At 41.0% G+C, this 24,207-nt stretch overlaps 1 protein-coding gene and 1 long non-coding RNA gene across 5 annotated transcripts in view; one reads left to right on the top strand and one right to left on the bottom strand.

Annotated features, from left to right (window-relative positions):
* Positions 1-14,989, top strand: part of LOC122565211 (signal-transducing adaptor protein 1-like) — a 67,380-nt gene extending 52,391 nt beyond the window's left edge. For 2 of the 3 annotated variants that reach the window (XM_043720955.1, XM_043720953.1), the window contains 3 exons: positions 8,705-8,737; positions 9,517-9,609; positions 13,318-14,989. In XM_043720955.1, the coding sequence (XP_043576890.1) occupies positions 8,705-8,737; positions 9,517-9,609; positions 13,318-13,418 (227 nt within the window). In that variant the 3' untranslated portion in view covers positions 13,419-14,989. The remainder of the gene's footprint in view (positions 1-8,704; positions 8,738-9,516; positions 9,610-13,317) is intronic. The other variant, XM_043720954.1, reaches the window with a different exon arrangement.
* LOC122565212 overlaps positions 1-20,584 on the bottom strand; it is a 67,790-nt gene extending 47,206 nt beyond the window's left edge. The window contains exon 1 of one of the 2 annotated variants that reach the window (XR_006316113.1): positions 20,400-20,584. This is a non-coding gene — a long non-coding RNA (uncharacterized LOC122565212). Of the gene's footprint in view, positions 1-2,706; positions 2,898-20,399 lie in introns of those variants that run through there. The other variant, XR_006316112.1, reaches the window with a different exon arrangement.
* Positions 20,585-24,207: the final 3,623 nt, after the last annotated feature.

The raw sequence follows: 24,207 nt of genomic DNA, 5'->3' as shown, positions 1-24,207 counted from the left end.
GTATACATTGCTTTTCGTTGTGGCAATGGAGGATGCAGAGGATGGTCATATCGGAAAGGAAGTGGGAAGGGGAATTAAAATGGGCAGTGACATGGAGGTCTGGTCAGCCCCTGCGAGCCCAGCTGAGATGCTCGGTGACACATTCCCTTAGTTTATGTTTGGTCTCCCCGATGCAGAGAAGACCACATCGGGAGCACCGGATACAATAAATTAGGTTGGAAGAGAGGCAGGTGAACCTCTGTCTCACCTGGAAGGACTGTTTGGGGCCTTGGATGAAGGTGAGGGGGTGTGGTGTACCAGCAGGCTTTGCATAATTTCCGGTTGCAGGGGAAGGTACCTGGAGTGGGGGGGTTGGTGTGGAGATTGGTGCAAACCAAGGACTGTCAAAGGGAACGGTCCTTGCAGAAGGCAGAGAGGGGTGGAGGGGAAGGTGTTCTTGGTGGTGAGGTCTAGTTGGAGTTGGGGGAAGTATTTAAGGATGATGCGTTGGATGCAGAGACTTGGTGGCGTGGTAGGTGAGAACAAGGGGGAATTGTGTTTAGAAGGGGAGGCTTTAGAGCAATGGAATGGGGAATGGAGGTGGTGCAGTGGAGAGCTGTCTGGATGACAAAGGGGTAAAAGCACATTGTTCGAAATAGGTGGACATTTGGGATGCTTGGGAGTGGAATGTCTCCTCATCTGAGCAGATGTGGCAGAAGCAGAGGAATTGGGGGAACGGGATGGAGTTCTTGCAGGATACCAGGTGGGAGGAGCTGTAATTCAGATAGTTGTGAGAGTCTGTGGGTTTATAGTAAACGTCTGTCAGGAGACTGTTGCTGGAGATGGAAACGGAGTGGTCAAGAAAGTGGAGGGAGGTGTCCAAGATGGTCTGAAATGTATGTGGGAGCAGCATGAGCCAGTTCATCCACTGAGGTTCACCTAGTTAACTCATTCTTTTTGGAGAAGGAAACCTGCCATCTTTACCTGGTCTGACTTATATTTGACTCCAGGCGCAAAACAATTCAGTTGAATCTTAAGTGCCTTCTGCACAGTAAAGTGCAGACCTAACCAGCGATACCAACAATTCGTGAACAAATTTGACATAATACTTGAATCAAGTCTCCTCTTACAGTTCATACTCCAGCAGATACAACCCAAGTTGATCCACCCATCCTTGTAAGACAACATTCTGGTTCCAGGCATTATTCTAGTAAACCTTACCTGAACTGCCTCCAACACATTTATATCCTTCCTAAATAAGGAGACCAACAATGTGCACAGTTTTCCAGATCTTACCAGTGCCCTGTGAAACTGAAAGCGCCCTACTTTTGGATTGAGTTCCCTTTATAATAATACAGTTAACTTTCATGAAACAGAAAATTGAGGCAGGAGTAGGCCATTTGGCCCTTTAAGCCGACTCTGCCATTCGTTATGATCATGGCTGAGCATCTAACTCACTAGCCCACTCCTACTTTTCCCCATATACTTTGATTCCTTTAGCCACAAGTGCTTCATTGAACTCCTTGAACTCTCATAATGTTTTGGTGTTGACTGCTTTCTGTAGTAGTGAATTCCACAGGTTCATCTCTCTCAGGTGGAGAAATTTTCCTTTATCTCAGTCCTAAATGATTTTCCCAACATCTTTAGATTGTGACCCTTGATTCTGGACTCCTCTGTCAATGGGAATATCCTTTCTACATCTCCCCTGTCTAGTCCTGTTAGAATATTATAGGTTTCTATGAGATTCCTTCCTCATTATTCTGAACGGCAATCCTAACTAGTTCAATCTCTCCTCATAAGTCAGTCCCGCCATCCCAGGAATCAGTCTGGTAAATCTTTGCTGCGATCTTTCAATAGCAAAAGCATCCATTCTCAGATAAGGACCAAAACTGCACACAATATTCCTTCGTGTGGTCTCAGCATAATTGCAGCAACACACCCTTGCTCCTGTACACAAATCCTCTCACTATTAAGGACAACAAACAATTTGCCTTCTTTACCACCTACTGCATCCACATGCTTACCTTCTGTAACTGGAGTTTAAGGATATCTAGGTCTCATTGCACATTTCCCTCTCTCAACTTAAGTCCATTCATAATAATCTGCCTTCCTGTTTTTGCCACCAAAGTGCATAAGCTCACATTTATCCATGTTATTAGGTTGAGTATAGTCTGCTGTCTGGTCAGCTCCAGGATACGCTGTTCAAAGAAACTATTCTGAAAGTATTCTCTGAATTTCTCTTCTTGGTTACTCATGCCCATCTAATTGTTCCATTTTATATGTTGATTAAAATATCCCATCTTTATTACCATATGTTTCAGAGAATCTCCTATTATCTTTTCCTTTTTACTCCATTCTACAGAGTGCTTCCTGTTGGGAGCCTGCACACCATTCTCACAAGTGAATTCTTGACTTTGTCATTTGTCATCTCAATCCAAACCACTTCTGCACATTGGTTTCCTGAGTTTATCTAATCCCTCTCTTTGGTGTTTACAGCATAATTATTTCTCAAAGTCATCCTTCCACCTTTTCCTACCTATCTTTCCTGAATATCCTGTACCCAGTTTCTTTATCTCCCACAGACATTTTGAGAACTTTTTAAAAAAAATCTAAGCAATAATCTTGCCTGGGTAGATATGTGTTCAAGCCTCACCTGGGATTATGTCACACTGATATATTATTAAGGAGTTACCCCTCTTTCTTATAATCCCGGAAAGGAATTCCCACCTTTCTGAAACTGAATTGGAGCAGAGGATAGCATTCTCCAGAAGGTCCTTCATGTGTTGAACCTGCCGGACAGCTCGAGTGTAGCTCTGTGGACTCTGGAATTTGCTCGAATCCAGAAAATCCAGTTCATTCTCCACATGCTGGAACTGCAGGTATAGATAATGATTATAATCATTTCACCTTTGTTTATCCATCACACGCTTTTCAGAATCAGAGCTTATGGTGTGTTCTAAAAGCAATAAAGGAGAGTTAGTAACTACTGGTTGGATGTAGCATATTTCATAATTGTTTGCTCTCCAGAAAATGGCTGTCAGTTGTGTAAGTTACACTGTTTGCATTGCGTCAAGATTCTAAGAATGAAGTTGGATCAATATAGTTACATTGCTGTAATATTTGAACTATGATAATGCTGTTGTGTCCTTTAATGAAGAAATCTTGCTGAAAGTGGGCAAAATTAAAAACAAACCATGGGCATGTTAGCAATAATATGAATAAATACTTGATTGTAAAAAGCATTAAAGGTGTTTTATCCAGCAGTTAAGTACAGATTTATGATACAAATATCATTTTTGTCATTTGCACCACAATTTAAAGTCATGCCTAGTTGGAACGCTGTGCACAAGCTGAGAACAATTTTAGAAAGGGGTTAACTTGACACAATAGCAGCACTCTTGCCTCAGACAGAAGTGTGAGTCAGTCCAGGATCTAGCCTGGATTTTACATTGGAGAAATAATGGATGAATTCTCAATGTTTGTTACACTCAGTGTTTCACTCAAACTCATAGTGAAATCTGGAATCTGTACATCTGTAGCTAAATGAAGAAGTGCAGAAGTTGCAGTCAGTGATGTTTTGTTGAGATATCTCCAGACTGCAATCAACTAGAAATCATAGAACATTTCATTAATTTGTGTCCTTTGATGGGATTGCTGAAAGGGTCTCCATTTATTGCCTATTCTAACTGCCCTGAAACTGAGTGGCAAATTTTGCCATTTTAGAAATGTTTAACATTATTGGTGTGAATCTGGAATCAATGAATGCCCTCCTTTGTGCCTCATCCTGCCATTGTTGGCAGATGGGAGACTTCTCATTTGGCATGTCCAAAAAGCAAACTCTGTTGGGATTGTTTCAGGCTTCCCGGCTGCGTCACTCATTTAAAGACACTCGGTGCTGGATCAAAGGATCCAGCATCAGGAAGGAAGGAATGCCTGTGAGCCAAGTCCCCGACCAATGCAGCTAACTCCTCCTTAACCCACCACCCTATCATTGTCTGGCTCTGTGGTGATTCTTAGTTTTGGGTGGGTATAGTACCATTAGCAGCCACCACCTTACCTAAGGCACTGTTGAGAAATGAAGAGTTGCTAACTAGTGGCTGATTGGCAGCTCTCAGTTGCTGGGACATTTGCCCCTGAGGTCCCAGGTAAGTTCTGCCACTGCCAGTTAATGTGGCAGAGACATGTGGCTTTCTCCAACTCACCAACCAGAAGGTGAGACTTTCGTTGCCGTCATTAAATTCTGTCCACTGTTACTAGACACCTTCAAACTCACCTTGTAAATCAACTGATCCAAGGCTGAGAATGAGCGTAGCCTCTTTCTTGCGGCTCTCATTGTAAAACTCATGGTCCATTTAATTTTGTTTCCGGATAATACTTTCAACTAGTGCCAAAAGTTTGTTGATATCAGTTGTTTGCCTCAAATCCATATTCAATGTTGGTAACGGGTTCTTCAATGTTTTTGTTAGTGAGTTTGCAATTCTCTGGATATCCTAAGTGTGCAATATAATTTATTCATCTTAGTGCTTTTATCACAAAGACAAATGTAACATACTATTTCCATTTCATCATGACCGTTCTGCGATCTCTTCTGGTATTGTAACAAATTTATTTAAGTAGCAAATGGTTTTCAATTCCAGCCTTTGAACCACTGATCTGTTTGTTTTTAAGGTAATAAACCTTAATTTTATTCAAAAAATCAGCAGGAGAAGAAATTGTTTGATGGACAATTTACACTTTAAGATTTCATTTAAAGGTAAATGTGAGGTGCTGCATTTTGGAAAAGCAAATCTTAGCACTTAATGGTAAGTCCGAGGGAATGTTGCTAAACAAAGAGACCTTGGAGTTCATTGTTCCTTGAAAGTAGAGTTGCAGGTAAATAGGATAGTGAAGCAGGCATTTGGTATGCTTCCCTTTATTGTCAGAGTATTGACTGTAGGAGTTGGGAGGTCATGTTGCTGCTGTGCAGGACATTGGTTAGGTCACTTTAAAATATTGCACGCACTTCTGGTCTCCTTCCTATTGGAAGGATGTTGTGAAACTTGAAAGGGGTTCAGAAAAGATTTACAAGGATGTTGCCAGGGTTGGAAGATTTGAGCCATTGGGAGAGGCTAAATAGGCTGGGGCTGCTTTCCCTGAAGTGTCGGAGACTGAGGGGCGACCTTACAGAGATTTATAAAATCATGAGGGGCATGGTGGATAGGATAAATAGACAAGATCTTTTCCTCGGGCTGGGGGAGTTTAGAACTAGGTGACATAGGTTTAAGGTGAGAGGGGAAAGATATAAAAGGGACCTAAGGGGCAACATCTTCACGCAGAGGGTGTTGCGTGTTTGGAATGAGCTGCCAGAGGAAGTAGTGGAGGCTGGTACAATAGCAGCATTTAAAAGGCATCTGGATGGGTGTATGAATAGGAAGGGTTTAGAGGGATATGGGCCAAGTGCTGACAGGTGGGACTAGATTAGGTTAGGATATCTCGTCGGTAAGGACGAGTTGGACCAAAGGGTCTGTTTCCGTGCTGTACATCTCTATGACTCTACAACATTGGTGGTGGAGGGAGTGGATGCTTGTGGATGAAGTGCCAATCAAGTGAGGCGCTTGATCCAGAATCCAGGAACATCCAACATCCAACACAGTTGATCAGTCCTGAAGGTGCCAGGTATTGGAATTGAGGTCTATACATGAATTTCCAAAAGACATTTGAGACGTTATTGCACATGATCAAAGTTCATGGTGTTGGGATAGTAAATGAGCACGGACAGAGGAACTCGCAGGAAACACAAGAATCTGAATAATTTTCAGGTTGGCAAACTGTGATCAGTGTGTTGCTGGAAAAGCGCAGCAGGTCAGGCACATCCAAGGAGCAGGAGAATCTTCATTCCTGAAGAAGGGCTTGTGCCCGAAACGTCGATTCTCCTGCTCCTTGGATGCTGCCTGACCTGCTGCGCTTTTCCAGCAACACATTTTTCAGCTCTGATCTCCAGCATCTGCAGTCCTCACTTTCTCCAAACTGTGACCAGTGGAATATCACAGGGATCAATGTGGAAGTTACAACCATTTATAAAACATAATATGGCTCAGGCAAAGAGGTGGCTTGTATTGTAACCAAAATTTCTGATCGGCAGAAAACCAAGATGTGAGGAGCATGCAGAAATTCTAAATGGATGCAGATAGGTTAAAAGAATAAACATAAAAATGGCAGATGAGATGTACTGTGAAGAAAATGTGGAATTGTCCCCTTTGTCTCAAAGAATAGAGAAGTAGAACCTTGCTTACTTGAAGAGAGACTGGAGAATGCTGCTCTACACAGGGATCTGGGTGACTTTGTATGTGAATCATAAAGAATTAGCAAGAAGGTACAGCACATAATTAGGAATGCAAATGAATTGTTGACCTTTATTGCAAGAGGAATGGAACATAAAATTAGGGAAGACTTGCACAAGTTGTACAGGGTATTTGTAAGACGACAGTTGGATTCCTGCATTTTAGTCTCCTGTCTTAGGGAAGGTTATACTTGTATTGGGTGCAGTTCAGAAGAGAGTTACAAGGTTGTTCCTGAGAGTACGGGATTGTCTGATGAGGAAAGGTTGCGCTAGCTGGAGTTTAGAAAAATGAGAGGCGATCTTACTGATACATAACTTCCTGAAGCAGGTAGGTTTCAGTTTGATACTGGGAGGATGTTACCTTTTGTTGTGGATCCCAAAGCTGGGGCACAATTTAAAATTTAAAATGGAAACCAGGAGAAATTTCTTCTATTGAAGTCGATTATGTTTGGAGTTGTCTTCCTCAGAGAACTGTAGGGGATCGGGTCATTAGGAAAATATTCAAGGCTGTGTTTGATAGATTTTGGTTTACAAGAGAGTTGAGGGTTAGGACATCACTGCAAATCCTTAATTGCCCAGAAGGCAGTTAAAAGTCAACCACATTGCTGTGGATCTGGAGTCACATGTAGGCCAGACCAGGTAAGGATGGCAGTTTCCTTCCATAAAGGACATTAGTGAATCAGATGAGTTAAAGTCATTGGGTCAGCCATGACATATTTCAGTGGTGGTGCAATATTGAGGGGCCAGATGGTCTACTCTACTTGCTACCTTATACATCCCAGTTTGCCACATAATAAGTGCTCAGAGCACCATCAGTTGGACACTGCTTTCATTTTACAACTTTGGTGCAAAGAGTGGCTTACCAGTGAACAGGTAACTGAACAATCCCAATCACTGGTACTAGCCTATCCCAGAAGCAAACTGGCTTAATGTTCTGGGGGCTTTGCAAACTTGGGATAAAATTGTCACTGCAGAGTAATTCTATTAAAAATATCATCATCGTTACAAAACCTTTCCGATTTCACCGTCCTATGTTTGAGATTTTTCTCACAATTGATTTTGTTTAAGGAATATCCTGACATTTTCCTTTCTTTGAGAATAATAATCAGACAGCTGTTCAACAATTCAAGTCCATGACTGCTCAGTAGTTGAGACAGAAAAGAAATTATGAAGTAAATTCCAATTTCAAATGAATAATTAAGCATCTCCTCCCTCCTCCCTCCACATTACTTTGCTTTGAAAATTGTGTATTCAGTAAATTGCTGTGCTGGGTAAATCAAGATAATGTTGAGTTCTATTTTTTGTGGACAGATATGGTACAATAGGTCCAAACTAACTCAAACTTGACTGCAGATTGTGTGGTGCACCGTGCGTGTTGAAATATAAATATGACATAACTGTAATGGGTGGTGTTATGGGCTAAATAGACAGATGTGGAATGCTTGAAGCACGAAGGAATTTCAAAGAAGTGTTTGACAGGAAGAATGAAGACCCATACTACAAAATAAGGGATATGATCTTAATGTGGATTTGGGACACAGAGAATCACAGATCTTTGAATCTAGCAATGATGAGCATTGAAAATGCAATGGGACCCTTGACATGGTAAAAAGGTAAAGCCACCATTGTCATACCAGGCCATAGGGCTGCTTCACATTACAGAGAGATGACCGGTGGTGGTTTAACATGAGGGTCACCATACTGCAGGTGAGGTCAGAGTTTGAGAAAGGAAGTCCTTCATGGTGACTTCAGCCAGAGTGGGAATTGAACGCATGCTGTTGGTGTCACTCTGTATCACAAACTAGCTGTCCAGCCAACTGAGAGACCTCCCACACCAAACACCTCCCCCCCACCCCACCCAATATTATAAATAGAGGCATTAGTTACAAAAGCAAAGAATTTATCGGTTAAGCTTTATAGGTCAAAATTAATGCTTCACCTGGAATATTGAGTTTGCCATACTTTAGGAATGGCATAAAGAAGAAGGGCTTATGCCCGAAACGTCGATTCTCCTGTTCCCTGGATGCTGCCTGACCTGCTGCGCTTTTCCAGCAACACATTTCCAGCTCATACTTTAGGAATGTCTCATAACTTTGAACAAGGCACAGAAGATTTGTCAGATTGATTTTGGGAATAAGGGACTTCTGTGTACAGGCAAGCAAAGTCAGGCCTTTTCCTCTTTGAACAGAGAAAGTTATGCAGTGACTCAATTGAAGTGTTCAAAAATATGAGGTTTCGATTTTTTCAATTGAGCGTAGCTGTTCATGCAGAAGGAGGGTCAGTAACCAGGCTTTCTAATGGACCAAATGGTCTCTTCCTGTGTTACATGCTTTTATGAATGAAGGGCTTGTGTTGTATATCCCTTTTATTCTCGATCAGAAAATTTAACATCGTTTCTTTCCTCAGAAATTGAGAAGCTGAACCATGACAGAGTACAAAGTAAGTTGTTTAAAAACATCTCACAGTTGAAATAGGAATAAAATATCGATCTTCATCTGGGGCAGACGTGCTGGAATGCAATGAGTGGAGCTGAGTTTTAAACCTTGTTGGTCTTAGTACCACATCTGCCTGTGAAGTTCTTCACCAGCCTGCCCAATTGTTTGATGTTGGATTCAGTGCTGTTTTCCCTCCCTTTCTTGCTGTCTCCTAAAAGCACTAAGTTGCTTATAAGAAGACAGGATTATCCCAGCTTCTGTACAGTCTATGAATACATCGTATTTAATAGACCTTTTTGCTTTATAAATGAATTTTCACCTTATGTTGAAATGTCAGGCTTCTGTTCAACTGCAACAGTGGTATGATTTGAAAGTTATTAGTTCATGGTCTGTAGGGATTTGTTCTTGCAGACCCATGTCACATTTCCCCCGTATTGTAGCAGTCTTGACAGAAAATGATTTGAGCTGTGGCCTCTCACCCAAATATTTAAAATATAGAGCAAAATACTAGCTTTCAAACATTTTTATCCACTGACCTCTCAGGTGGGAAAAATAGGATTCCCCACCCACCTTCACTTCCTACAGAAAAAAAATCCATCAGAATTAATGGGAACATATGGAAATCTTGTACATTTAGTGCTTTGTTCACAATTAAACATAATAAGTATATAATTATTTATGGGTTTACAATAGTATGGTTTCATTTCAATAAAATGTTCAAAATGTAGAACAAGACTCAAGGCACCACGGTCTTCTGTAACATCTCATTTCTGTCTTTTGCAGCTTTATCCAGGGGTGCACTAATGCCACCACGTTCAAAATTAGACATACAGGCAGAGCCTTCCCGCTTCAGTACTCTTCCGAGATTAACACCACGTAAGTAGAGAAATTGATTAAAACACATTGTTTTCCAAAGTTTTATCAAATTGCATACCTTGCCTAATTACAGAAATAAGTTTCACTCACCAGGAAATGCACATTGTGCAACTTAGGAATGCAATCAACAAACTTCATAGGATTTTCTCGCAAGTGAAATGAATCAATGGTGTTAATGTAACGTCTCTGTTGAGATATTTTGTACAGCACTTAAGATGTTTCACTGCAATTATATAGAGCCTTGGGGTGCCCTCTCCTGGTATATTGTGGACAGTCTTGGTCTTTGTCTCTCAGAAGGGTTGAAGTCGGTTCTGCTATGTGTTTCTTCAATGTGAGTCTGCTTTAACATGGTTGAAGAATTTAGATCATTACTTGTAGAATGTGAATTTTCCTTACCTGTATTGACTATGACGCGATTGTGGCCCCATTAGCTTAAATGGCGTAGATAATGGGTAATTTTATTTGACACGAGATCACACAAGAATGGAACTATCGTGTTATATCAGAACTGACTGTACTTGCAATACCTGGTGTGCAGCAGTAGTTCATCAGTTTAATCACTGGGATGGCAGGATTGGCATATCAGGAAAGATTGAGGATACTGGGCACATATTCTTGAGAGTTTTGAAGAATGCACATGACCTAATGGAAATTTGCAACATTCATGTAGAACCATAAGAAAAAAGAACAGGAGTAGGCCATTTGGATCCTCAAGCCTGCTTCATCACTCCAGAAGATCAACGCTGATCCAATATTCCTAATATCCACTATCCTGCCCATTCCCTGCAACACTTGATTCACCTATTGACCAAGAAGCTATCTATTTCAGCCTTAAATCTACACAGTTAAAAATCACACAACACCAGGTTATAGTCCAACAGGTTTAATTGTTGGACTATAACCTGGTGTTGTGTGATTTTTAACTTTGTACACCCCAGTCCAACACTGGCAACTCCAAATCATTAAATATACGCAAGGACTTTACTCCCACAGCTCTGTGCAGCAAGGATGCCAAAGACATATGGCCGCATATGTGACAACATTATACATAATTTTCACTGTACTTCTGTACTTGAGTACACATGGCAATAAAATGTAAATCTAGATCTAAATCTCAGCGCCCCTTTATTCTGAGGCTATGCCTCTGGTCCTAGACTCTCCCATGAGGTGAAACATCCTCTCAACATTTACCCTGTCAAGCCCATTAAAAGTCCTATGTGTTTCATTCCTCTAAACTCCAGTGAGTAGGGTTCCTACATGTTTAGCCTTCATTCATTAGACAATCCTTCCATATCCAGGATCATCTTTGTGAACCTTCTATGAATTGCCTCTAATTAAATTTTATCTTTCCTTAAATAAGGGGACCAAAACTGCTCACAGTGCTCCAGACGTGGTCTCTTCAATACCTTGTACAGTTGCAGTAAGGCTTCCCTACTCTTATGTTCCAACCCCAACTTTAGGGCAGCACAGCGACTCAGTGGGTTAGCACTGATGCCTCACAGTGACAGAGACCTGGGTTTTATTCCACCCTCGGGTGTCTTTGTGGAGTTTGCACATTCTCCCTGTGTCTACATGGGTTTCCTCCAGATGCTTCAGTTTCCTCCCACAGTCCAAAGATATGTAGGTTTGGTGGATTTACCATGCTAAATAGCCCTATTGTATGTAGACGAAGTGGGGTAGCTTTTAACATGGTTAAATATGGCAGCTAGGGAAGTGATTGCTGGGCCTCTTACTGAGATATTTGTATCACTGATAGTCACAGGTGAATTGCCAGAAGACTGGAGGTTGGCTAACGTAGTGCCACTATTTAAAAAAAGGTGGTAAGGGCAAGCCAGGGAACTATAGACCAGTGAGCCTGACATCAGTGGTGGACAAGTTGTTGGACGGAATCCTGAGGGACAGGATATGCATGTATTTGGAAAGGCAAGGACTGATTAGGGATGTCAACATGGCTTTGTGCATGGGAAATCACATCTTACAAACTTGATTGAGTTTTTTGAAGAAGTAACAAAGAGGATTGATGAAGGCAAAGCAGTAGATGTGGTCTGTATGGACTTCAGTAAGGCATTTGACAAGGTTCCCCATGGGAGATTGGTTAACAAGGTTAGATTTCATGGAATACAGGGAGAACTAGCCATTTGGATGCAGAATTGGCTCAAAGGTAGAAGACAGACTGGGGCCTGTGACCAGTGGAGTGCCACAAGGATCAGTGCTGGGTCCACTACTTTTCGTCATTTATATAAATGATTTGGGTGTGAGCATAAGAGGTATAGTTAGTAAGTTTGCAGGTGACACCAAAATTGGAGGTGTAGTAGACAGCGAAGAGGGTTACCTCAAATTACAACAGGATCTTTATCAAATGGGCCAAAGGGCCGAGGAGTGTCAGATGGAGTTTAATTCAGATAAATGCGAGGTGCTTCATTTTGGGAAAGCAAATCTTAGCAGGACTTATACATTTAATAGTAAGGTCCTAGGGAGTGTTGCTGAACAAAGAGACCTTGGAATGCAAGTTCATAGCTACTTGAAAGTGGACTTGTAGGTAGATATGATAGTGAAGAAGGCATTTGGTATGCTTTCCTTTATTGGTCAGAGTATTGAGTACAGGAGTTGGGAGGTCATGTTGCGGTTAGGCCACTGTTGGAATATTGCGTGCAATTCTGGTCTCTTTTCTATCAGAAAGATGTTGTGAAACTTGAAAGGGTTCAGAAAAGATTTACAAGGATGTTGTCAAGGTTGGAGGATTTGAACTATAGGGGGAGGTTGAACAGTCTGGGGCTGTTTTCCCTGGAGCGTCAGAGGCTGAGGGGTGACCTTATAGAGGTTTGTAAAATCATGAGGGGCATGGATAGGGTAAATAGGCAAAGTCTTTTCCCTGGGGTTGGGGAGTCCAGAACTAGATGGGCATAGGCTTAGGATGAGAGGGGATAGATATAAAAGAGACCTAAGGGGCAACTTTTTCACGCAGAGGGTGGTACGTGTATGGAATGAGCTGCCAGAGGAAGTGGTGGAGGCAGGTACAATTGCAACATTTAAGAGGAATTTGGATGGGTAAATGAATAGGAAGGGTTTGGAGGGATATGGACCAGGTGCTGGCAGGTGGGACTAGATGAGTTGGGATATCTGGACGGCATGGCCAAGTTGGACCAAAGGGTCTGTTTCCATGCTGTACATCTCTATGACTCTATGACTCTATGTCTTTTTAATTATTTGGAGGCTCCTTTTCCACTGCACTATCCATCATTTAAAAAACTGCCTAATGTGACTTTGAGCCATGGTGATCACACAATCAGTCTTTGTCTCTAATCCATTAGTTAGTCTCAGTAAGTGTGCAATTGGGGAAACTATAATTGGTCTCAAAACAACATTAATTTCCATGAAGTTTTGACTTCATCATTAGTCGTAACTATGGCATAAGATCCACTGAATTCCCTCAGCTAGTGGAGAAAAAAGTCATAATTGCCTCTCCTGAAAGTCATAATAAAATATACATGGTTGAATTTCAGATAGGAAGAGAAGGCTCAGCTGTAATGTCTCTAGACCAACAATGTAGCACTACATATGCAGAATGGCCCAAAAGAGTGAAATGGAGCTGATGGCATGTATCTATCTCAGCGTGAGCTCTCCACGGAAGATGAGAAAAATTGGAGAGACATATTTGCTGAACTATGTTCATATGTTTGTATCTAACATATTTTATAATTTCTCCAGCAATTGTCAATAGTGAGCTCCAGTTAAAGTTGCAGCGGAGAAGGGCAGCAATGGATGATATTCTTCCCAATCCATCTCTCAGTGATCCAGAGAAGCAGTGAAGCGTGGAAATGAAATTTGGGTGGAACGAAGTTTAAACATGTACCACCTGGACATTGAAATGTGTGAAGTGTCATTGAGTTCTCTTTTGGATAATATCAAACTAAACCTCTTCACAAAGTGTATAATCACAAAGTGATTCCAATACCTTCATGAACTTTGGTAATTGTCATTGCTGCATTTCCTATTTTATGGCAGTTAAGTAAAATGTTTAAGCATACAACCTGGATTGTACTGTGAAGTGCAACAATGTGTCACTGTTCTTTTACACATAGTTGAACAAGATACAAACATTAAATTTTGATGGTGAGATTGTAGACCTTGTGCCAATTCTTTGCAGACACCTACCTGAGTTAAATTCAGGCTCATACTTTGATGTACTTAGGTTAGTAATCATGATGGTGTATTTACCAGAGAATTTGAGACTCTCTCAGACTGAGATGGATGAGTTGAAGTTAAAACGAGCTTTGTGGGCCCATCTTGCTATCTTAATTTAGTGTGAATTTCACTGTTCAACTGGCATATGTGGTCAACTTTTAAGATAGATGAGGGATTTTAAGATAGATGAGGGATGTGGTAGTGGTCTTTATGTGTGAAATATCTAAAAGTAGCACGCAAATCAATAGTGAAAAGTTAATAGACTCGATGACTTTTCTCATTCTCTTGTATCTTGTCAGTGGGAAATGAAAAGTGTACACAAACTGGAATAGATTGTGGAAGGGACAAAAATCTCACTTAAAGGTGAAGGATGAACAGTGAAAGAATGGGTTTCGCCACTAGAGTGCAGCTCCTTCTTAACTCTAATGCCTGCATCATGTTAAAAGGTTGTGCAGGAGTACATGTGGACAGTAATATTTGCTTTATAACAAAGCTGAGCTAAGTAACCAGCAGTGCTGTGAAAATCGATCTCGAAATGTTTTTAAACATAGTACACTTTATGTTAAGCACTTTTATAGGATTTAATATTAATTTTGAATGTACTCAAATAGGTTGAAATGATACTTAGTAGATCATAACATAGAACAGACTTATTTTGTTTTTCCACAAGTTTCCCCCAATCCTCACTCAATGCAGTGAATCTTGTTAAAAATGGTTTCAAGTGTGTTGATATCCAACCCTCACATTCAGTGGCTATTGTTTATCTGTGATCTTTAACAGTATCACTGGATTTTTTCAGGTGGAGAACATTAAAGAACTACCTGGACCCATCTTTAACTAATAAAATCTAATCCTGTCTTCATCCAGACTTGTAGCATCAACATTATAATTACTAAGAATCCTCCATAATTGTTCTGCTCTAAGTCCAGGAGCATTGAGACTAAATATATCGAACCTCTATTGTTGTCCTGGCTGAATTGAGTGACCACTGTGCAAATCATTGAACCTCTGGCCTATATGACTTACTTACACTCCTCAAATTGTCATTTATAGGGAGCAGGATAGAGCATCTGTAGTTAACACTATAAAAGCAAATGTTTCTGTATACATTTATGGATTGCACTATTCTGTATTTAATTGTAACTATTTTGCAAATTGTTAACTAAGTGAAAATAAAATTGTGACAAATATTTTACTTAATTGTTGTGGTGTTTATAATATTTTAGCCTGTTCTGGATATTACTAATGTCAGGTGAAATTCTCCTTGTTCAACATTGTTTCAGTCTATGTACTATAAATGTGCACAATAGTGCAAACCTGTAATGTCATCCCTATCTCCAAGTCAGAAGGTATGAGTTTCAGTCCTACTTCAGGACTTGATAGCCACAGAAGGTGCGTTAATTATTTGGACACATAGGTTGAGTATCAAATGTATTGTACTGTATACATATTGTATGTATAAGCGGGATAAGTAATATGCCCATATTGACACCCACTGCATGTTTAACTTTCTGCTTAAAAGTTTGCAAAGTGAAGCTTGTTAAATCATGCAAGGACTTGTTTCAGGCAGAATCCCACCCAGCAGGAAAACAAATTTGAAGAACGAACAAGGAGGTCTGAGGGATGTGGTGGGCAACAGAGAAGATGTCAGTGAATCTGATCTACAAAACTCTAATCTCAACCCACCTTGCTTGCTCTCCAACAATGTTATACTGTGGGAACTATGTAGACAGTTGTTGACAGTATCACCATTTGGAAATATTGGGTAACTGATCTAAAGCAAGTCAATAAGAAAAGTCATGTGACAATAGTGGCGCTGGAATACCAGGAATGGTCTAACCATCACTGTGGAGCAATGGAAAGAGAGTTAAAAAAAAGGTTTTCCAGCCCAATTTAGCTCATTGCCTCTGTTCTAACTGTTGAAATGTCATATATTTAATCTTATTCCCCAGCTCTTCCCTTTTCTTCTCCAAGGGTTCTTTTTAAAAAAAACATGATTTATTATATCCATTTCCATTTAAAATCTGTCATGGATTTTCTTGTATTTAAACTTCTGATGTGACATTACATGTGCTCTACACTTTGTATATAAATAAATTCTCTCATTTTACTCCTTCCCCTTTTAGCAATGATCTTACATTTTATGGCTTCTATTTAGTTACTGACTTACCATGACGATGTTTGCTATTTACTTTATCAAGCCCTTTGTGATTTTACTTATCTCTGTCAAATTGCCTCAAATTTCTTGTGCTGGAAATGTGATGCTGGAAAAGCGCAGCAGGTCAGGCAGCGTCCAAGGAGCAGGAGAATCGACGTTTCGGGCATGAGCCCTTCTTCAGGAATTGAGCCCTTCCTTTCAGCTCTGATCTCCAGCATCTGCAGTCCTCACTTTCTCCTCAAATTTCTTGTGAAAATGATACCACTGCCTTTAATGTCTCATTGTAGCCAAAAGGTAGTATTCAGTATGATCCTATTGAATCCTCTTGTACTTTCTCCATTAGCCTTGATGTACTTCCCAAAGCCAGGAAACCCCCTAAAGCTGTGCACTGTTTGCACTAATAGAAAAACCCGTGATTTATATCTTTTTAGTACTGACTTTTTCTTTTTGAATTCCATGTCCCTGTTGATATAATTTAGGATCACACATACTTTATTTACAGCTTTATCTATTATTTATCTCAAATATTTGAAAATCTGTGGTCATGACATCCCACAGAATTTCTTTTATCAACATATGCTACTTCTTCAAACAGTTATTAGATGTGACTTGTCATTTGCAAATCCTCATCCTCCATCTCATATGATGTGGCAATGTTTGACAGATGAGTTATTTTCATTTTGAATTGTTATAAAGGCTGCAATGTTATGCATCAATGAGTAACCATTTATCCCTAAATAACCACATCCTTTTACTGTCGGAGCTGCCTACTGAATCTCTCTTCCATATTCTCTGTTAGGCACAATGCCACAACTGAGGTAGGATCTTATGATGATCATTCAAATGAATTGAGACAGACCACAATCACATTCCCCAATGCAAAGCATTTGTGGCTAGTTGACTCAGTGCAGTTTAGTCATTTCCAGCTGCCTATAACTGTGATTGCAAAATTAACTCAATGGCATTTAAAACAAAAACAAAGGATCATTCAACATTTGATACTTAACCTATGTGTCGAAATAATGAATGCACCTTCTGTGGCTATTAAGTCCTGAAGTAGGACTCAAATGGGGAGATGATGGGAAGATGATAGCCTATTGGTATTAGTGCTGGACTGTTAACAGAGCCCCAGATAATGTTCCAGGAACCCGGGTTCGAATCCCACCACAGCAACTGGTGGGGTTTGATTTGAATTTAATGAAAAAACATTTGGAATTAAATGTCTAATGACAACCATGAATCCATGTCAGGAAAAAGGTTGGTTAGGGAAGAAAGTTGCCATCCTTAGAAGGTCTGGCCTACATATGACTCCAGGCCCATAGTTGACTTAACCACGTTCTGGACAATTACATAGAACATAGAACATAGAAGAATACAGCGCACATGGGGAACCTTATCAAACGCCTTACTAAAATCCATATATACCACATCTACCGCTTTCCCCTCATCAACCTCCTTCGTCACCTTTTCAAACGATGGCTATTAAATGCTGGCCTGGCCAGTGATGCCCTCATCCAGTTAATGAATAAAAACTCATACCTTCTGGCTCAGAGATAGGGATGCTAGCCTGACATTACAGGTCTGCACCATTGTTAGTAGATACATTGTTGAAGCAATTCCTTCCCAATAATGCTCTTGCTGGATATCCTCCCATCACCACCAACACACAATGACAATTGTCTAATATCTATACGATGCACAACAACTCACCATGGCTCATTCAGCAGCACCTTTCAAACCAGTGACATTTATCACCTGAAAGGAGAGGACAGCAGATACACACTATTACACCACCTGCTGAGTCATATTACTCTCTGAGTCAGACATCATCTGGACTTGGAACTGTATCACCTTGACTGGATCAAAATCCTGGTCAACACTGTGGTTGTTTCTGCATGCTTCAAGAAAGCAGCTCACCACCACCTCCAGGGCACATTGGGATAGGTAATGAATGCTAGTGTGACCTGCATTCCATGAACAAATCTTAAAAAAAAAGATATTGGAAAGCTGAAGCATTGAACACCTGAAGTAGCCTGGAGTTTGAGATTACCAATTGCCTTTTCAAACAATTGTTTCAAGAGTGATTACAAATTGAAACTTGGAAAAGGATAAGTGATTGGAATTTAATACCTGGGGTAATAAATTAATGATGTGGGAAACATTCAACATATAGGGCCAGAAATTGCTTTAACAATGTTTTGTGTTAGAAATATGTAAGCATTTATGTTGAAAAACAGATAGATTTTCTTTACAATAATTTGCAATGTATTAGTGGCCAGGAGTGTGACTATAATTCTCGATCATTAGCCTCTCAAAATGGGAAAGGTTCCACAAGGTTCTCTATTGAAATTACTGAAGGGATTGCAGAATTTATGATGGTAACACAAAATATTTTACTCGCAGCTTTTCTGGGCTGTTACTTCATGTCTTAAGAATCCTCCTCTGATATTGTCATCAAACTGAATCTGGGAGATCCTCGAAGCTGACAATTCTCTCTTCTGCAGCTAGGGATGGCTTCTTATGCCTGAAATCTGTTTGTTTTTTCCTGATATCTTGCTATCCATACAGCTGTTACAAGTGCAGGCGATAATTTCCACAACAGAAAAACATTTTGATACTCAGAAAGGTTAAGTCAGTGAGATGGCCATCCATCATTCTGGCTGGTCATGGAAGGCTTAGACAAGGAGCTGAATGCCAGTGAAGATTCAATGGTTGGAGGATGACCAAAACTATTAAACCCTTTAGAGAGTATACACACAGAGGAAGTGCTTGGAGTCAATGTTAGGGAAGATATGAGAAGGCTGTGTATTAGAAAAAGGCATTTGGCCAGCTTTGAACATCTGAATGAAAGGATCTCTAACAATGGTCTAGCTCCTGTCAGTGACAGTAGTGAATGCAAACTTCAATTTCTACTCTTCCAGTGAGACAGCAATGCCATTTTTCATGTTATCTAGTACAAGAACCTACCTTCAGCAGAGCATTTCAGACAGTGTCTCAGTTATCAGACATGCCATGTTCTCAGTGTGGTGAGAGGTGAGGTCCATTAGATTCCAATGGACTGCCGACTTTCTCAAAATGAGAGGGGAAAGATTTAAAAGGGACCTAAGGGGTAACTTTTTCACGCAGAAGGTGCTGCATGTATGGAATGAGCTGTCAGAGGAAATGATGGAGGCTGGTTCAATTACAAGACTTAAAAGGCATCTGGATGGGTATAAGAATAGGAAGGGTTTAGAGGGATATGTGCCAAATACTGGCAAATGGAACTAGATTAATTTAAGATATCTGGTCAGCATAGACAAGTTGGACCAAATGGTCTGTTCTCATGCTGTACATCTCTATGACAAGTGTTGCTGAAAGCACTACTTCGTGAAGCTGTAGCTTCACAAATAAGAAAGCTTCTCATTTGCTGAATGTGATAATTGTCTGTTATGCCCAGTTGTACACCCTACATGTTCACAGAGAGAACCAGGGAAGTGGGCATAGTACCCCCATCTTCAACACTCTGACATCTATGACTCATTGCCTTGGGCCATTCCAGCTAGGCAGCTTCCTGTGAAAGGGACGACACTAATGGGTCAGGGAATTGGAGAGGAGGGTGGAACCGCAAGCAAGTTGTGTAGACATTGATCACAAACATCATTCAGTCACTTCAGTATATCAGCATCCTCGTGATGCATCATGGGGACAAGGCTGTCAGTCCCATTCTGCCAGCCCTCTTCACCTTCCATCTCACAATTGTGGGTTTGCAGAAATACCACATTTTCTTGCTTGCACCTCTCCCCTGCTACACATTCCTCTTCCTCCCACTCACACCACTTCAGTGCCCTCTATCACGCTGCACCCCCTCAGGTTGCCATGGACCTGCGGAAGGGAAGAACAAAATGCTAAAACAATGCAGCATTTACAGCTGCTCCAAATCATTATAATCACTGCCCCTGCTTTCTTTTTTCCTTAACAGCAGCTGCTGGTAATGTTGTAGTGATCATTTTCATCTCTCTGAGTAACACATTTTATGTCTTTGCTAACTAACAAATTCTACCTTCCACCTTATCATAAAGCCTCCCTTTTGTATTTTCATCTCCTCCCCATATTCTTCCCTTGATCTGTATTTGCTTAAAGCTTGCTAAATATTAAACACTTTCCAGCATTCAAAGAATCTTTAGAGGGCCACATGGAAGAAAAGATTTATACCTCTTTTTATTCCATGAAGCCTTGTGGGCTATAGCACTCATTGCTTCAAGGTCCAAATGGCTTACCTTGGTTTTCGTATAATCTGCTTTAAAAACAAATTATTTGGTGCACCTTAAAACCAATCACAAAATCTGACTCGTGACGGACTCATAAAATGAGTTTAAATAGTCCATCAACACACAGCACTGATAACACCCCACAGCTTGGTGTTCCAAGCGAAGAATGACCAATTGGTCAACTGATAATACAGGTTTACCTAGATTCGAAACATTAGCGTGCTCTCTCTCTCTCTCAGTCGAACTCTTGCTAGATGGTCCTGAGCAATTAAAATCTCACCACAGTATGGCAAGCAGCATAACTAAAACAGAATCTGGTGGTCTATAGTCACAGGATGACACACAACGTCCGCTCGAAAGGTAGCATAAAAAGCTTGACCTTTGCTTCTGAAACCCCCAATGCTGGCCCTAAGCTTGTGATCAAATCAGCTGCTATGCACCAGCTTTAATTGTGAAATACTTGATTGAACTCCTCATGTGGGAGGTTTTGGTTCAGAGGCATGCTGAAAATGGACTACGGACTGTCGAAATGTTGACATATGCCACCCCACTATCAGTTACCAATGGTAACCATTCAGTTGCTTGGTCAACTCAGATTTTCTTATCCATTACTGCACTGATCATAGTTATCCAAACCTGAGTAGGGGGATTCTAGTCCACGATAACAGATTTCTACCTCTTGTACACTTAGTCATTCAGCTGCTTAGTTAAGTGTCACATTGTCTACCATGTTACAAAACCAGGCATTTCATTTGGGTGCTCTTTTCGTCTCAAAAAACTCAAATACTATTCTTCCAAGAAGGATGGTCGTTAGCCAAATATGCCAAATAAGGTGAGGGTTAGGCCGGTCTGGGATACTGGAGGGAACTTCCGCCTAGAATCTGAGGAAGTAATGAATACTTTGCTTCAGTATTCACTACTGAGAAGAGCCCTGATGTTTCTGAGGACAGTGAGAAACAGACTGATATGCTGGAACAGGTTGATGTTAGGAAGGAGGATGTGCTGAAAATTTTGGAAAACGTAAGAATAGATAAATCCCTTGGGTCAGATGGGTCATGCTTTAGGTTCCTACAGGAAGCGAGGGAAGAGATTGCTGTGCCTTTGGTGATGATCTTTACACCCTCGGTGTCCACTGGATTAGTACCAGATGATTGGACAGTCACAAATGTTATTCCCTTGTTCAAGAAAAGGAATAGAGATAACATTGGGAATTACAGACCAGTCAGTCTTACGTCAGTGGTGGGCAAAATATTGGAGAAGATTCTGAGAGACAGGATTTATGATTACTTGGAAAACCACAGTTTGATTAGAGATAATCAGCATGGCTTTGTGAGGGGCAGGTCATGCCTCACAAACGTTATTGAATTATTTCAGGATGTGACACAACACGCTGATGAAGGTAGAGCAGTGGATGTGGTGTATATGGATTTTACCAAAGCATTTGATAAGCTATTGTAGGCTCATTCAAAAAGTAAGGAGACATGGGATATAGGGAAACCTGTCTGTCTGGATACAGAATTGGCTGGCCCATAGAAGACAGAGGATGATAGTCAATGGAAAGCATTCAGCCTTGAACTTGGTGACCAGTGGTGTTCTGCAAGGATTGGCTCTGGGACCTCTGCTCTTTGTGATTTTTATCAATGATTTGGATGAGGAAGTGAAAGGGTAGGTTAGTAAGCTTGCCGATGACATGAAGATTAATGGAGTTGTGGCTAATATGGAAGGCTGTTGTAGGTTACAATGGGACATCAATGTGATGCAGAACTGGGTTGAGAAGTGGCAGATGGAGTTCAACCTGGAAAAGTGTGAAGTGTTTAACTTTGGAAGGTTGAATTTGAATACAGAATACGGGAAGAAAGGCAGGATTCTTGGCAGTAGAACAGAGGGATCCTGGGGTCCACGTCCATAGAGCTCTCAAAGTTGCCACCCAAGTTGATAGGATTGTTAAGAAGCTGTATGGTGCGTTGGCTTTCATTAGCAGTGAGATTGAGTTTAAGAGCTGCAAAGTTATGCTGCAGCTCTATAGAACCCTAGTTAAACAACACTTGGAATATTGTGTTCAGTTCCGGTCTCCTCATTGTAGGAAAGATGTGGAAGGTTAGAGAGGGTGCAGAGGTGATTTACCAGGATGCTGCTTGGACTAGAGAGCATGTCTTATGAAGAAAGGTTGAGGGAGCTAGGGCTTTTCTCATTGGAGTGAAGAAGGATGAGAGGTGACTTGATGGAGTTGTACAAGATGTTGAAAGGCATAGATAGAGTGGATATTCAGAGACTTTTTTCTTGAAATGTCTACCACAAGGGGGCGTAATTTTAAGGTAATTGGAGGATGGTTTAGGGGAGATGTCAGAGGTAAGTCTTTATCCAGAGAGTGGTGGGTGCGTGGAATGCACTGCCAGCAGTGGTAGTAGAGTCAGACACATTTGGGACATTTAAATGACTCTTGGATAGGCACATGGATGATAATACAATGAAGGGTATGTAGGTTAGTCTGATCTTAGAGTAGGGTAATAGACCGGCACAACATCAAGGGCTGAAGGGCCTGTACTGTGCTGTAATGTTCTATGTTCAAATGGAAACATCAATTTTTGTTTCACTCTCCGCAGCCACTTGACCGGCTGAGTATTTTCTCTTTTATTCCCTTAGAAGTTTGAGTTGTTTTATTTCAAAGTCAGGATCCTGCCAACATTCATCAGATACTGTCAAAGAAACGTGGACGAGTTACCTAACTGCCCCCAGCACCTGAGAGCCTACCTCAACAAAAGTCAAAAGCAAAAATATATATTAGTGGTTACGTATTGTGTAGGTTTGGAAGACTGAAATCTTCAGGAAGGGAAGGAACAAAATGAAAATTGTGAATGAGAAGAGCTATGATTAAGCCAAAATTCTCCAGAATATTCTACTGCAGTGCAGTAGAATGTGGAATGTGGAGTGCTGAGATGGTCTTTGCCCTGCTGGTGGGAAAATTGCATTTTTCTGAAGCACAACAGCATGTGGTTCAACACTTGGCAAAGAAATGTGTTTGTGAATTGACTATTAAATTGTACCATTGTTTAAAATATAGTACTCCCCTTTAAATGTCTAAATTACATAGGAGGACAGCCAGTCAGACTTCCTCTAAAGAGGTTTAATGTAGACTGACAATATGATTGTTAAGTACAGGACTTGGCAATGAGTCAGCCCACTCCAGATTCATGTGATTCTTTGAGCACCCTACTTATCTTGCCTTATTTTCTCTATTTGTGTTTTGACATCAAGTAATTGGAAAATGACTAACAATATTTACATGAAAGAGCAGAAGGCTCCATTAAGGGCTCTGTTCATTATAGGGCAGGAACACAATTTGTTTTCTTGAATTGCATGCTGCAAGTAGATGAAAGATCGATGTTGGCCCCATGCCCCGACAACCATGTTCAAGCTCTCCAGGGTTTGTTGGAAGTTCACGCTGGCTTAGGCCTCATGCCAGTGTGGAGTGAATATTCAATCTTTCAGCTGTGGCTGCAACCAACACCTGAGCTCTAAGCCATGGGCTGTGTCACGCTATCAAGGGTTGTGATTATGAAGCAATTGGAAGAAGGTACACCAGTGGTCTGGAACTTTCTGTCCAAACACTGGATGCAAAACTGTTGACATCTTCAGCCGTTAGGATTTCCCAAGTGGTAAGTAGCTTGATGTGACGTATCAAAACTTTGCTAGATTTGTGAAGGTCTTGCAGTGAGTATAAATATTCACCCTTCGACGCCAACGGTCACTTTGAGTGCGAGCAGCAGCTAAGGTAAGAAAGTTTGTTTTAAAATTACTTACCGGTAGCGGGCAGCGGTGTTTTTTTCTCTCTTTACAGAAAGAGCGGGAGCAGCAGGGGGAAGTGACGAAGACCGGAGGGGCAGCCGGGTAGGTTTTTTTCCCTTTAAAAGCGCGCAGAAGAAGAACCCGAGGCACTACAGAGGTAGTGTCTCCCACCCGCCCTCCTCCTCTAACCTAAATAATAAGACCCGTTGTGGTAAGGAGGTA

This window comes from Chiloscyllium plagiosum, chromosome 31 (genome assembly GCF_004010195.1).
Source record: "Chiloscyllium plagiosum isolate BGI_BamShark_2017 chromosome 31, ASM401019v2, whole genome shotgun sequence".
NCBI lineage: Eukaryota > Metazoa > Chordata > Chondrichthyes > Orectolobiformes > Hemiscylliidae > Chiloscyllium > Chiloscyllium plagiosum.
This window is presented reverse-complemented; position numbering and strand designations above follow the sequence as displayed.